The 14927-nt window shown below is 43.9% G+C and overlaps 1 protein-coding gene across 3 annotated transcripts in view; it reads right to left on the bottom strand.

Annotated features, from left to right (window-relative positions):
- Window positions 1–14927, bottom strand: part of ARSB (arylsulfatase B) — a 167534-nt gene that overhangs the window by 52864 nt on the left and 99743 nt on the right. For all 3 annotated transcript variants that reach the window (XM_042941979.1, XM_042941989.1, XM_042941973.1), the window contains exon 6: window positions 9975–10045. In XM_042941979.1, coding sequence (XP_042797913.1) covers window positions 9975–10045 — 71 coding nt within the window. The remainder of the gene's footprint in view (window positions 1–9974; window positions 10046–14927) is intronic.

Below are 14927 nucleotides of genomic sequence, written 5' to 3' on the forward strand. Positions count from 1 at the left end.
TAGTGAGGTTTTGGTTTTCCAAACTTTCATGGTTTGAAGAAAGGCATATGCATTTACCTTACAGATTGTAAGATTGGGGAAGTGAGGTAGGAAGATGTCAGGTCTAGACTGGGAGAGAAAAGGGGGAGTGTGGACATCCTCAAATTTTAAAAAAGTATATATTTTTAGTGTTTATTTAAAAAAACTATTTTATACTTATTCATTTTTGAGATAGAGAGAGAGTGAGAGAAAGTGCCAGAGAGGGAGGGGCAGAAAGAGAGAGAGGGAGAGGGACAGAGACAGAGAGAGACAGAATCCAAAGCAGGCTCCAGGCTTTGAGCTGTCAGCACAGAGCCCGACATGGGGCTCGAACTCATGCACCATGAGATCATGACCTGAGCTGAAGCCGCATACTTAACAAAGGGAGCCACCCAGGTGCCCCCGGACATCCTCAAATCTTGAACAGACCTGGGTACTGAGTAGGTTTCAGTGTGGAGGGTGGGGGGCAGAGCCGCCATATCTGAAAAGGACTATGTGAAGGGTCGTCTATTTTGTGTGGGGTGTCAAGATTAGCCTAGCCCTTTGATCAACCCTTTTGATCCAGCTACTCTTGGAAGCCGTTAAGTAAAATTTCTAGGCTCTACCAGAATTAAAGAAAAGTAAGCAAATAAATAAGTGGTCAGTTGGAAATGAGAGGATTTGGCATCATTGTAACCCCGGGGGAAAAAATAAAGGCTGGTGTGTAAATAGAGTTCTGGGCAAGTAACCACATGGTGTTGTGCAGGAGGGAATTCAGCGAGGCAGCTGGCCCTGGCCACATGCCCTTCCCCAGGAGGCAGGGCCAGCCCTAACCCTTCAAGTCAGCTTCTGTTATCCAGCCCTGGGAACCCTTAAAAAAAGTTGCTTACTCTGATTTCTCCAAACATAAAATTGGGGCAGTGGGATTTGCCATTGCTGTGTAGTCCAGGCCTGTGGTGAGGATTAATTAGTGTTTTTAAAGGGCTGTGGGTTTGGTGTGGTTTATTTATTTTCTCAGGATGAAAGCCAGGACGCCAGCACCAAGTGTTAACAGCAAAGGTTTGATGTATGTTACTTGAGATGCACTGTGTGAAGTGGGGTGGATGGGATACAAGGCTTGTGGGACTGCCTTCAGCATCCAAACACATTTTAATGCTCCCCAAAGTGAAGGAGGCAGAAGAAAAGTCTTTGAAAATTAAAAAGGAGCAAAGATATCTGAGTTTAGGCTCTGCGACTGAGGGCATATACCAACCCACACCAAGGAAAATCTGATGAGTCCCTACAGACAAATATTGGCATGTAGAGAAGACACAAAATTTTGCCAACTTTGTGTCAAGCTGCAAAATGTGCTCCTATATTCAGCAGAGAGAAAGAGTCCCAGCAGAGGCAGTCAGGGGCTCGCGGCTGGTGGTGGTGGAGAAGGGTCACACAGCAGCTTCCCCGCCATGGTACAGGTGGGCATGGGGGTCAAGGACACTGGTGTGGCCCCAATTCCCACTCACTGAAGACCCAGCAGCTTTCCAGATAGGACAGTCTCACAAGAACCCTCCTGACTGGTTTAGAAAAGTAAATCTTTACAGCTTTATTCCTGATTATGGAAGTTATATGTGCTCATTACTAGAATTTGAAACGGGAGAAATACATCTAAAAAAAGTACACATATGCCCCCTCCCAATCCCAGCAGCCAGAATATAATCGCCATTAACTGTTTTCGAGACATATTTATAGGACACAGATTTAATTGTCCTCAATTTAGAGGCGATGAAATGGGAAACTCAAAGAACTTATCCACAGGCTTATGGGAACTAAGTCAAAGCTGGAATTCTAACCCAGACTTCTGGACACCTTGGACCTCTGTGTGTTCCAGTAGGCTACACGCCCTGTCCCTACACCCCTCTCTCTCATCCCACCACCGTCCTGCAGTGTAATTACTACAAGGCACTGCAGCACTTACATAACTAGCTTTACAAACAGAAGCTGGTGTCATGCACACAGGCTGGTTGTACATGAAAGTGCAAGACTAGTGTCACGGTTGTGTCCATTTTTCTAGCCACACTTGTGTGTGTAATGTTCCACTGACATGCTGTTATTTGAGTAAGATGACTGAAACACAGATCTGGGCATCCCTTTCGCCCAAATCCCGTGCAAAACAGAAAACAGAGACTCCTGAAATTAGTAGGATGTGACTGTTGTGTGAGGCCTGAACATGGAACGCTGTGCATTTCAGGTCTGTTACTTATCAGCTCTGTGTGACCAATGACTCAGCATCTCCTTCCTAGTTATAAAGAGGGTGGGCGAACTGAATGCCTTCGAATTTCTGGTATCCTATGCAATGATGAACACTCTCCTAAGGGAGAGGTGGTGGGCCTCATGCAGCCCACCTAACTTTTCTTCCTCTGCTCAGTATCACATTTCAGCCTGAAAGGCAGAAGGTTGCTTCTGGATTGCCACTTCGCAAATACGCCAGGAAGAATGAAAGTGCTTTGATAATAACATATGATATTATTGCTCTTGCTAGATTTATTCTATTTAAATGAATGAGTGATAATCAACTTCACTGGTTAATTTCTTAGCACACATTGTTTCAGTGTGTACAAATCTCCACAACAAAACGGACTGAGAGAGCTATAGGTGAAATCTTGTCCTCCTTGGAACTTACGGCTCTGGTTGGGGAAAAGACACAAATACAAATAACTGGAATGAGGGAGCGAGAGCTCAGTGTCCTAGGGTGCTCCAGAGAAGCTCGAGGGACTCAGGTGTGGAGGGGTCAGACAGAGTTTCATAGAGGAGAAGGGATGTGAACTAGTCCCTAGAGGAGCATCAGAAAAACACAGGAAGATGACAGTGGCTGGAGGCGGACAGGGCAACGGTCCTGAGGGGTCACGTCAGCTGAATGATGGAGGTTGCAGCCCACAGGCTGAGGAGTCTGCGCGTGGCTGTGGGCAGTGGGGGACCACCGACAGCCGTCAAGCAGGGAAGTCGGAAGCTGTGTCCACGGCCTCTCCCAGAGCAGCTTCTAACAAAACTTAAAGTTTAACTGACCTCCAGTGTGTACATCAGTACCTAGCTCGTCACACCTGCTAAATAAATAATCTCAGAAATGGACTGAAGGTTGCTCCAAGGAGGACATGGGGAGGAGCTCGAGGCAGGCAAACCTGGACAACTCTTAGAACTCAAGTATAGATTTGCCAATTTTACCACAGAAAATGAGTGTGTGAGAGGGAGGGAGGGAAAGACTGTACTTGCACTCTGTAATCAAGAGCAGAAATAACATCTCATTATAACCTTTAAAGAAAGGAGGCCTTTTAAACGAAATAGTAATAAAGCTGTATGGAATCACTTTGAAGACTTGGCCTTTGGTGGTGTGGAAAACGCTAACATCTGTCAGTGCCCTTCATCTACGATCAAGCTTCTACCAGAAGAATCTGAGGGCTTTATGTGTGTGCACGTCTGTCAGGTATATAGGTATACACTGCGCGACCAGATGTAGGTGAGAATTCTAAGGATGCACAGGAAGCCACGTCTGACTTCCCAGGTGAGCTGGTGGTCTCAGACGGGGTGGGCTCATTAACTTCAGAACAGCCCATGTCAAGCCTGGTGCCTGTAGGATGGGTGTATATATTCTCTCTCAGGCAAATGAATGCCTTTGAATTATTTCCCCTCGTGGTCTGGGGCACTATGGCTGGAACCTAAGGGAGTGTGGAGCTCCTCACAAGCACGTAGAGCTGGGCTCGCACCCACAGGAGCTCAGGCCCTGACTTGGAATCATGGCTGCTCCCTAGCACCGTGGATGTTTCCCAGCTTTTTGTAAATCAGCTTAAACAGCATCATCCCTGTCCCTCGAGCTCACACAGGTTTCCCCCACTGACTACCCTGACTGCTCGAGAAGGACCCTGAGTCTTGGGAGGATAAAAAGGTACTATCTGGACAGAGACCAACACAGGTCTGTCCAAGGTTACCTTAGAACAAAGCCTCTAAAGATGAATAAAATGTTTCCTCAAAGCACACAGGAAAGCGAATACAGCCCACACGTCCGATACTGGCCCTGGGGTGGGGGGCGAGGTAGAGATAAAAGCAGAGCCAAATTGGGGCATTGAGAGGACAGTGGTCAATGAAACAATGACAGGGAACTTGCCAGAAAGGGAACACAAAGAGAACAGCCAGGAGAGGCAGCTCCCTGGACTCAGAGGGGAAGTCAGGCTGAGCTGCACACAGAGGCAGGGACTTTATTAATATATGTATTTGTCTAGCAAGGAGGTCTGGGGAAAGGACTGAAGAAAGGCAGGGAAAATCCCACATCATCTCTCTTCTGGCTGATATTTTCAATGCAGGGGAAGGGTGAGGGTGAACATTTATAAACTGGATAAGTAGCTTCAGACGTCTGTATATGATCATGTTAATGGTCACAAGCCACTTCTTAACGGTAATTAAACTATTTTTATTTAGGAACAAAACGTAGGATGCAAGTTCAGGGATGAAAAGGCGGGTGTGAATTGCCATCTGGAGGTACTTTTAGGTTCAGGAAATGCTAAACGACAGTAAGACAATGACTTTAGCCTGTTGATCTATGATCACTCATTAACAAGTATTTATTGAGAAATCACTATCATGGCAGATTCCATGCTATGCACTGGGAATATGGCAGTAAATGAAAAAGATACAGACCCTGTCCTCATGAATTTCTATGCTTCTGTTTGTTTGTTTTACATTCTATTTATTTTTCATTGTGGTTAAAAAAAAAATATATATATATATATATAAACTCTGGGGGCGCCTGGGGGGATCAGTCAGTGGGGCATCCGACTTTGGCTCAGGTCACGATCTCACGGTTCATGAGCTCGAACCCCACGCTGGGCTTGCTGCTGTCAGCGCAGAGCCCGTTGCGGATCATCTGTCCCCCTCTGTCTCTGCCCCTAACCCACTCTTGTGTGTGCTCTCTCTCTCTCAAAAATAAATAAAAACACTAAAAACTATATTTTTAAAAAATATATAAAACTTACCATTTAACTACTTTTAAATGGACAGCTGAGTGGCATTAAGTACATTCACGTTGTTGAGCCACCATCACCCCACTCCCAACCACACAACTCTTTTCATCTTGCAAAACTGAAACTACACCCATTAGGCACTAAGCCCCATCTCGCCTCCTCCAGCCCCTGGCAGCCACCATTCCACTTTCTGTCTCTATAATTTTGACTACATAGTTACCTCATATAAGTGGAAGCATGCAGTATTTGTCTTTTGGTGACTGGCTCATTCTACAAATGTTCTTAAGGTTCATCCGTGTTGTAGCATGTGCCAGAATTTCTGTCCTTTTTAAGGCTGATATTCCACTTATATGTGTACTGCATTTTGTTCACCCTTTCATGCCACCAACTGTGTGTTCCCATTTTACATTCCCACCAACAGTACATAAGTGTTTAACAGCATTTTACCGTCCCACCAACATTCCCACCAGTAGTGCATAAGTGTCCAAATTTCTCCAAATCCTCACCAACACTTGTTATTTGTCTTCCTTCCTTTTTTTTTCTTTTGATGGTAGCCAGCCTAACGAGTGTGACCTGTGGTTCGTTGAGACTATTTATGCTTTACCACAGAATCTCCTGGTCTATGAGAAATCCTATGAACTCTAGTATGTGTTTATGTCTGTGTCCCAGTCTTTTGGGAATATCTTTGTTATTAACACCTAACTCAAAAAGTACCAAGGGTATGTGTCCATGAAAAGTGCCCCAACTCCACCAGTAGGAAGGTCCTTGGGGGCACCTTAGAATAAGAGGGAGGGAGTATAGCTGCTAAACCCCAACAGGCCAGCTTCTCTGGGGATCTGGTACTACATAGAAGGCAGGGCTCCCCTGAGAAATGTCTAATGCCTGTTTCTCTGATTCATCATAGGAGGGGATATTGGTCCACAACCCCCAACAAGACCCACTAAAGGGGAGAGAGCAGATGGGTAAGTAAATTGATGCAGTGATGTTTTACAACAGGGATCAAAAAAGTGGGCAGGATGTGGTAATAACAAAATCCTATAATTCAAATTACTCGAGCGCTGATTTTGTTTCTCATCTTTCCTTGTTTTTTTTTTTTTATTTTAGAGACAACGAGAGAGCACATGCATGAGTGGGGGATGGGAGGAAGACAGAGGAGCCAAAATCAAGAGTTGGATACTCAACCGATTGAGCCACTCAGGTGCTGACAAATTACTTCAGCGCTTCTAATGTTTCTAACATTTTCACTTGTATTCATCTCTTTTACAACCATGCCTTTGGCTACATTACTGCTTATCAATGAGCACAGGGTGGAAAAGGAGAGAGACTGAGTTAGGGGCTTTGCCCCTTTGAGATCCTGTTTAGAGACCCGAAGAATGTTGAAGCTGGAAGGAACTTCAGACATTTTAATTCAATGTTCACTTGACAGGTGAGGAGACTGGTGAACTAAGTGGCGTTTGGGAAGGAGAGGTAGAACACCACCCTCTTGTGCTATAAGGAAGGACAAACAATCTGGGAATTGTTGGGGTTAGAAACCAAAGAAATGGTTCTGTGATAACATTGACTCAATCGTTAACCTTTCACATAAATTCTAGATCGGCTGCTGTATGATCTTATTCCACAAAGCCTCTAGAACATATTCATGAAACATACCCTATAAGTAGGATTTGGGGCGCCTGGGTGGCTCAGTCGGTTAAGCGTCCAACTCTTGGTTTTGGCTCAGGTCATGATCTCACAGTTTCGTGAGTTTGAGCCCCGCACCGGGCTCTGTGGTGACAGTGTGGATCCTGCCTGGGATTCTCTCTCTCTCTCTCTCTCTTTCTCCCTCTCTCTCTCTCTCTCTCTATCTCTCTGCATCTCCCCCACTCATGCTGTCTCTGTCTCTCTCAAAAATAAATACATAAACTTTGGAAAAAAAGAATGTGTAAATTTGAAGACTTGGTTGTCCTATAAATACATATTTTCTTATAGATGGATTTAATCCCCCCAATTAGTTGCATAGAAAAGGCAATGAGCTTGTTTCATCCTCCCATAAACGAGCAGGACCCCAAAGATAGCTCTCCTTTTTTCAACTTCTGCTGCAAGGTAGATTGAAATGAATATAAAAACTGGGGAGAAAAGCCCATGGTGTTGTCCATGTACAAGGAGGAGTGGCACTTGGCCACTGGCAGGCAGAGACAGAAGTGAGCACCCTGTTTCTGTGGACCAACGGTGAATGTGGTTCCACGTCGATGCCAGCACCAGACAATGTCCCTCATGACAGGCAGGAGTTCCTAGTTGGCAGGGCAGGCCAACAGGGAGGCCTGGAGGGGGCTTTAAGGAGGGGGGGTGGGAGCAGCAGAAGGCCAGAAAATGTCCCTGACTTTGTGACAGCAGTAAAGGGTCTTCGTAAGTCCATCACTTAATATGTGGGAAACTGAGTCCAGGAAAAGTGGAGGGACTTGCTCAAGGCCCTAGAATCGATGGGTGGCAAAACTAAGATGATTCTCTCTTCTGATTTCCATGCCTTCTCAACTTTTACACTGGAGAAACCTTGTGCCATGCTGTGATTTAGCTGCGGCACTTTAGGGGAGGTAGCAGATCCACAGCGGGTTGTACGTACTAAGAACCTGCCGCAGGCAGCATTACAACCGACTTACCCAGAAACATACAACCTACGCCCCCATTTCTGCTGCTAAGAAAAATTCAGCTTGGCGAGTGGAGGGGGCTTAAGGCTTTTCTTCTGTAGATGGAACATAGTTGGTTAAGGACAGTGGCAACTATTACAATGTGTGCAGCATACTCAGCACATCCTTGGTCTTCATACTGGGTTTCTCAGTGCGTTAAATTACCTACAAGTCTTAAAAACCCTTCCTGCCTCCCCTCTCTTCCCTTCTTGCGAGAGATTCTGATCTCACTGGTCAAGAATCACTGCTCTCGTGGGGCGCCTGGGTGGCTCAGTCGGTTGAGCGGCCGACTTCGGCTCAGGTCATGATCTCACAGTTCGTGGGTTCGAGCCCCGCGTCAGGCTCTGTGCTGACAGCTCGGAGCCTGGAGCCTGTTTCAGATTCTGTGTCTCCCTCTCTCTGACCCTCCCCCGTTCATGCTCTGTCTCAAAAATAAATAAATGTTAAAAAAAAATATTTAAAAAATAATAAAAAAGAATCACTGCTCCCGTGAGCCAGTTATGGACTATAACGTGTCACACCCCTTTGCTGTGCTGGGGCAGAGAAAAGGTTAAAAACCATGGATGTTGGGTTCTTAGTAACTAGTCATGGGAGTCTCTGCTCCTCTCACACTGCTGATCAAATCACTTCCTAGCACCTTCTAGAACAATCCTTGTAGACTAACAGAAATATAATGCAAATTCATATGTAATTCTACATTCTCTATTAACCACAGGAAAAGGAAAGAGGTGGAATTAATAATAACGTATTTAACTCAACATATCCAAAATATTGCCATTTCAACTAGTAAATATATTTTATGATATATTTCACATTTTTTAATACTAAATCCTCAGAATCTGATATGTATTTTATACTTTAGCACATCTCAATCCACAATTAGCCACATTTCAAATGTTCAATGGCCACAAATGGCTAGTGGCTACCATATGGACATAGAAGTACCCTTGTCTCTCCCAGGGACATAAGTGACTCCAATTTCTCCATACTGCCTCAGGCCCTTTCCTTTCCAAGTCTAATGCTTCTACTCTGGTCCTAATGCTATCCCAACGCCCCTCCATTAGTCATCACGTAATTATTACCAAGGGCCTACCCAGTGCTGGGTATTCATGTTAACTTATGAGGATGAAAAGATGAATCAGCCACAGAGCTTGACTTCCAGGAGCTCTCAGCTTAGTGGGAAATGAAGGCACAGTATAAGAGAATTTGATGAAGGATTTACACACAGATATGTACAAAGGGATGCTGAGGAAGGACTTTCTGGGGCTCCAAGGAGCGTTCACATAGATGGGACGTTTCTATTGAGTTTTAAGGAAAGAGGAGAACCTGTGGGAGGGCAGGGTAAGGTGTTTCAGCCACAGAGAAAAGCATTTTCAAGACAAAAATAGGACGATCTGCCTCCTTAGAAAAGGCAAGCGTCTAACAGGTCAAGGAGTGGCAGGTGGGAGAGTGGGGCCGCGGATGCCCGTGGACAGAGTTACTGTGGGGTTGCTGTCCAAGCAAGGAAACCCTGTGCCAGGCTGTGACACAGACTGGAGAGGACAAAGAAGTAAGGAGAGGCTGAAGGAAGGAACGAATAAAGGGGGTGGCAGTATACCTAGAAAGGAGGCGAATGTACAATGAATGAAAGAAACGGAGGAGCATTATTTTCTGAAGACGCCAGGCTTTATGATGGAGGCTGGACAAAGGGCCTAAGAGTTAAGGCTTTCCAGGCCCAAACTCACTAAGCTTGGGTCCTCAGGGCCACTAGCATGGCATTTACACAGCACTGTTACAAACTGGAGTGATCTGAGAGCACAAATGGCTTCCTTCCCTGCAGAATCAATGGGGCTACCTATGCCTTAATCTAGGCAGTAGCCAGAATCAAGCTAAATCACTTCCAGGATTGCTGGGTGAGTCACACCTGTGTGATGCAGCAGGTGCTGGGTAGCAGCTGGCCAGCTCCATCGGATGATGTGGTAGCTTATTTGACCTTGGGTTTCCTGGAAGAAGTCTCTGGAACTCTCAGGTGAGAAGAAGGCAACAACAATAACATGACTCCCACAGTGAGCAGGAGCCTCTAGGACCCTCTGGAAAAGCTAAGGCAGGGAGATGAAATGGCTGGAAGATCACATAGCTAGGAATAGGCAGAGCCAAGAACAGAATTTACCCCCTGGGCCACTGAAGCCACGATGCGATCAGTATAGCGGGTGTTATGGAGAACTGTTTACCCTGTCAGCAAACTCAAGTGGCAAAGGAGAACGTTAGGCTAGAGACAAACCAGGCAGTAAAACTGTGTTCGTGAGCCAAAGGGATTCAGTTTAGTAGCAATAAACAAGGTACTCACATGGTGAAATATCCACAAAGTTTGGGTCGATATTATGCAGCAGCTCCTTTCTGGGGGATGGGCTTCCTTCACTAGAAGAGAATTTTTTAGGACACATTAATTTCCTCTCTCAAATCAATATGATGATTTTTAATATTTCCCTTTCTTGCACTACAGGAAATAACAAACCTGCCAATTAACAACTTTGTCATGCATTCAGAGATCTCTAAAATCTGCAGTTGGTGCGTCTTCAATTCATCATTTGTCCCCATGATAGCAATGATGAACATCTGATAAGACTTTCAGCGTCAAGTACTATGACAATTAAAAAATAAGAGTCCTGTTACCCTTGGGGCACCTGGGTGGCTCAGTCGGTTAAACGTCCAACTTCGGCTCAGGTCATGATCTCACGGTTCGTGAGTTCGAGGCCCGCATCGGGCTCCGTGCTGACAGCTGGGAGCCTGGAGCCTGCTTCGGATTCTGTGTCTCCCTCTCTCTCTCTCTGCCCCTCCTCTGCTTGCTCATTCTCTCTCTCTCTCTCAAAAATAAAATAAAAGATTAAAAAAAAAATTAAAGACTCCTGTGACCCTTTGCAATGAACGATGTGGCTGTATTTATACATGGCCGTTCCTTACAGAGGGGCAATGAGAACCCAAGTTGTTCTGTGTAGGCTTCACGCTGACCATTCACAGGGAGATGCAGAAATAACATCTGCCAGGATAGCAGCATCAATACTACTATCACAACCTACATTAGTGGTGAACAGAAACTTGGGGATCACAGACCAACCCCTTATGTTACAAGTAAGGAAGGCACAAAGTTATTGGTCAAATCGTAGATCATGTGACTCTCAAAATGGTGTTCTCAAAAAATTGAGAGTATTAACACCACCAGATATATGTGGGGAGTGCATGATGCACCCAGGACATTTGCTAGTATGTACTCAGCCTTATGTAAGAAGTTGTTAGATGCAATTTCAACTGTGGGGAGAGGACTATTTGAGAACCCAATAAAAGGTTGCAAAGTACTACTTGTTAACACTGTAGGCTTTGTATACAACTGAATAATCACTAAGGTCCCTGATGTAACCAAGAGGACATGGTTTCAGGCAGCCCAATAGCCACACCCCCAAATCACAGGTAGCTATCAGCAGCAATGGCTTAGGATTTCAAGGCCCATAGAATTGTGTATTTGCCAAGTAAAAAAAAATATTTTTTAGCAAAATTTAATTAATTAAGAAAACCCCAAGTTTCAACTACCATCAGCATTATTTTATGAAATAAAGACGATTTTAACAGCCAAAAAGGTAGGAAGAATATGATCTCAGAATAAATGACAGCTCTTCAAAGTGAGTGCTTTTAACTTCAGTATTCTATAAGATTTCCTTGTTCTCCACTCCATAAAACACACCAATTAGAGACTGGGAGGGAAATACACAGGGATGCCTCTAGTCCCGCAGGCACCAGAGGCAGGGTTGCTGGGGAGAGGGGGCTATTTCCCAGGACTTTTCTCATTTTCTTCCTGAGGCAACTAACTATCTGATTGTCCTGGAGACTGTCAACCAGTCCAAAATGATAGGAACTAGAGTTTGATTCCAGAAACTCTGAAGGCAAGGAAGCACGATTAGCAAAGAAAATGGTAAACATGAGAAAATCTAAACAGGATGATGATGATGATGATGATGATAATGATGATGTCTAATTTGTGGGTTCAAAGTAAATAGAGTTAAAATCTGGATAATAATAGCAAGTAAGTCAGGAGGGGAAATCAGAATGGATGCATTTTATAAAGTCTTATCATTGAGAAAAAGTTAATACTATTGATGAGATTTACAGTTAGCTGAGTAAAATCTGCATGTTAAAATTTTAAGGTGACTTAAAAATAAAGATAGAATTTTTCTGGACTACCTAAAAACAAAACAAAATTCATTCAATTCAAAAAAATATCCAAAAACGTCAGGGCCAAGATATTAGTACATAACTATTTGTCTTTAAAAGCAAAGTTCACTGGAATACCCCAAAGCATTAGGCACAGTTAAATAAAGGATATTTTTCTAATAACTTTTAGAAAGAGTCTCTCTGTATGTTACTCATTCATATTTTTTTCATTACTCAGAAGAGTCACAGATATTTCAAAATAAGGAAACTAAAAAGAAGAGATGACGTTTGGAATACCTGAGTTTGTGAGTAATCCTGGTGATGGATTAGGTCCTGGAAAAATCTCCACAGGCAGAATCACCATGATGCAAATAGGAACAAAAACAACAACAAAACCCAAACAAAAAACAAACAATTCTCTTGAGCATGTTATGATACTACTTTTTAAAATGTAGTCATTGGAATATTTAGAAAAGGATGTGGTTACGGATATGAGGCAAGAAGACAGTATGTGATCAGTGAATAAAACAGTGATCAAACACCCTTAGTCACTCCAAGAAATTTATTAAATAAACCAAAGAAACCAAATGTACATTTAGGGACTGAGTAAAATACCATAAATCTTGGATTACTCCCCCTCAAAATATAAATTAAAAGCCCAGACAAGTTCATGTACTAATTCCCTGGGGCTAGCCTTTTGGGAAATGATGGATTTTAGAAATATCTCCAGGTGGCTTTTTAAAAAGATACATACCTACATGGGAAGTAATTATGGAAATATGAAAAAAAAATATACACCAAAGTGTTAACTGGGGGGGGGGGGGTGGATGGGTGGAGTGAGGTTATCAGGACTTTTAATTTTTATAACTAGTATGTATTATGATAATTGGGAAATTTTTAAGATTTTTTAAAAGTAGTATATAATTTCTAAAAATTTCTAAGGCCCCACAAACACATTTAAAAGCGTAACAAGGGGGAAAACTCAGATATTTTACAGGATTTTAAAGACAGGAAGAACTATCCAAACTAGGACATACATGTAATATTTAAACATGCTAACTTTTGGAATGTGATTGTATTCTACCTGCTTACAATGTAGTTATCACAACGATTGATCATGTAATTCCCTCTCAGGAGTCTGAGAATTCCCATGCACATTTAAGAACAGGATTGCTTTTACCAAAACGGAGAAAACACAATAATGGGTTTAGAGTCACCGGGTTCTCAAATCTCGACACTAAAGGCTTTGTTTCAATAATGGGTGCAGGGTCTTAATGCCTGAGAAGGAGGGGAGGAGAGGAAAGGAGGATAGGGAGGAAAGAAGATGGAGGAAGAAAAGGCGGGGGGGGGGGGGGGGGTGAGGAGGAAGTGGGCTTCCTTTAACAGCTATGTCGCACTAAGTTACCGGTACAGTTTCACGAAAGTGATTATGCACACACATATACACATACACACATCCACTCGGGAAGGCACAGAAACCGTGTGGCTCACTGCAGGGGAGACCAGGGCACAGCACACTGATGCTGGATGGGAGAAGGGGACTCAAGCCTCCGGAGAAGAACACAGGAGAACCCGGCAGGTGAGGGGTGTTGGGGAGTCGGGTGATAAACGGGGATCTCAAAGACCAGCCCTGCAAGCTCCATAGTATTGCATAGGGAATAGTTTAGAGTCATGATTCTCAAGTGACCAGCAAAGGGCAGAGAACTACTGGTCATTATAGAGGTGTAGCCCAATAATGACGATGCCTGGAAGGAAGAATAAACACCTCCCTGACTCGGCTCAGCTCCCAGGAGGAACTCGGTTTCCCCAGAACCAAGAAACTGGACTCCAGCGCTCTGGTTACTGGGAGAAAAATCTCTACCACTGGATTAATAAACTGACATTCTCTTTTTAGATTAAAAGAGAGGAAAGTTCAATAAGCAGGCACCTGTTTTCAGTGCAGTTTAAAATACTCTTAAAGGCTCACAAATCCTTGATCATCTAAAGTTGAGTAGTCTCTAATAATCATATAAAAGATCTCACTCCTGTACCTGGAGAGAAAAATGCTTAGGCTTTTCTTTTTTTATCTTTTCCTCTTCCTGTGTATTTTTAGGGCAAACCTCTTGCACTGCCGTCATAGTGCCATCCTTCTCTGCGCCTCTGGAAATTTTTGTCACCAATAACCTCTACTTTTTTATGCAGTTTTTCCACATATTTATGTATTTATTTTACCTTTAACCATCATATCTTCTCTTCACCATTAAATGTCTCCGAACAGTATTGTAACTGAAGTTATTCTCATTTTATCTCACATTAGAATTACCCGAGGAGCGGGGCACCTGGGTGGCTCAGTCAGAAAAGTGCCAGACTTTCGCTCAGGTCATGAACTCGTGGTTCGTGGGTTTGAGCCCCATGTCAGGCTCTGTGCTGACAGCTGAGAGCCTGGGGCTGCTTCTCATTCTGTGTCTCCCTCTCTCTGCCCCTCTCCAACTCGTGCTCTACCTGTGTCTCTCTCTCTCTCTCTCTCTCTCTCTCTCTCTCTCTCTGTCAAAAATAAATAAAAATAAAGAATTACCTGAGGAGCTTTCACATCCAGATGCTCCGACTACATCTCGTAACCAGAAAGATCACTGTGGGGCAGAACCCAGGCATCAGTACTTTTTTGAACTCCTAGCTGATTCCAGTGTGCAACCGAGAGGCACCGGGTTGCGACCACTGCTCTGGAACAGAGCTATTCAAACATTAATGTACATGCAGATCCCTAGGAGATCCTGTTAAACTGTGGATCTGATTTATTTGAGCAGGTGGGGCCAGGAATCTGCATTTCTAGCAGGTTCCCGGGTAGTATGGTTGTTGCTGGTCTGAGGACCACACTTTGAGTAGCAAGATTGGAGAAAGTCCCTTGGAGCCCTGTTACACAGGACTGGAACTCCTTCAGCGTTTCCTAAATTAGAAATTCGTTTAGTTTAGACCTGATTCTAGAGCGATGGTTCTTGACCCTGGCTACACAATGCAATCACCTGGGAAGCTTTAAAACATACTGACGCATGAGTTCCACCAAAAGAGCGTGATCTCATTGACATGTGCTTCAGCCTGGGCATGCAGATTCATAAAAGTA

This window comes from Panthera leo, chromosome A1 (genome assembly GCF_018350215.1).
Source record: "Panthera leo isolate Ple1 chromosome A1, P.leo_Ple1_pat1.1, whole genome shotgun sequence".
NCBI classification, from domain to species: Eukaryota; Metazoa; Chordata; class Mammalia; order Carnivora; family Felidae; genus Panthera; species Panthera leo.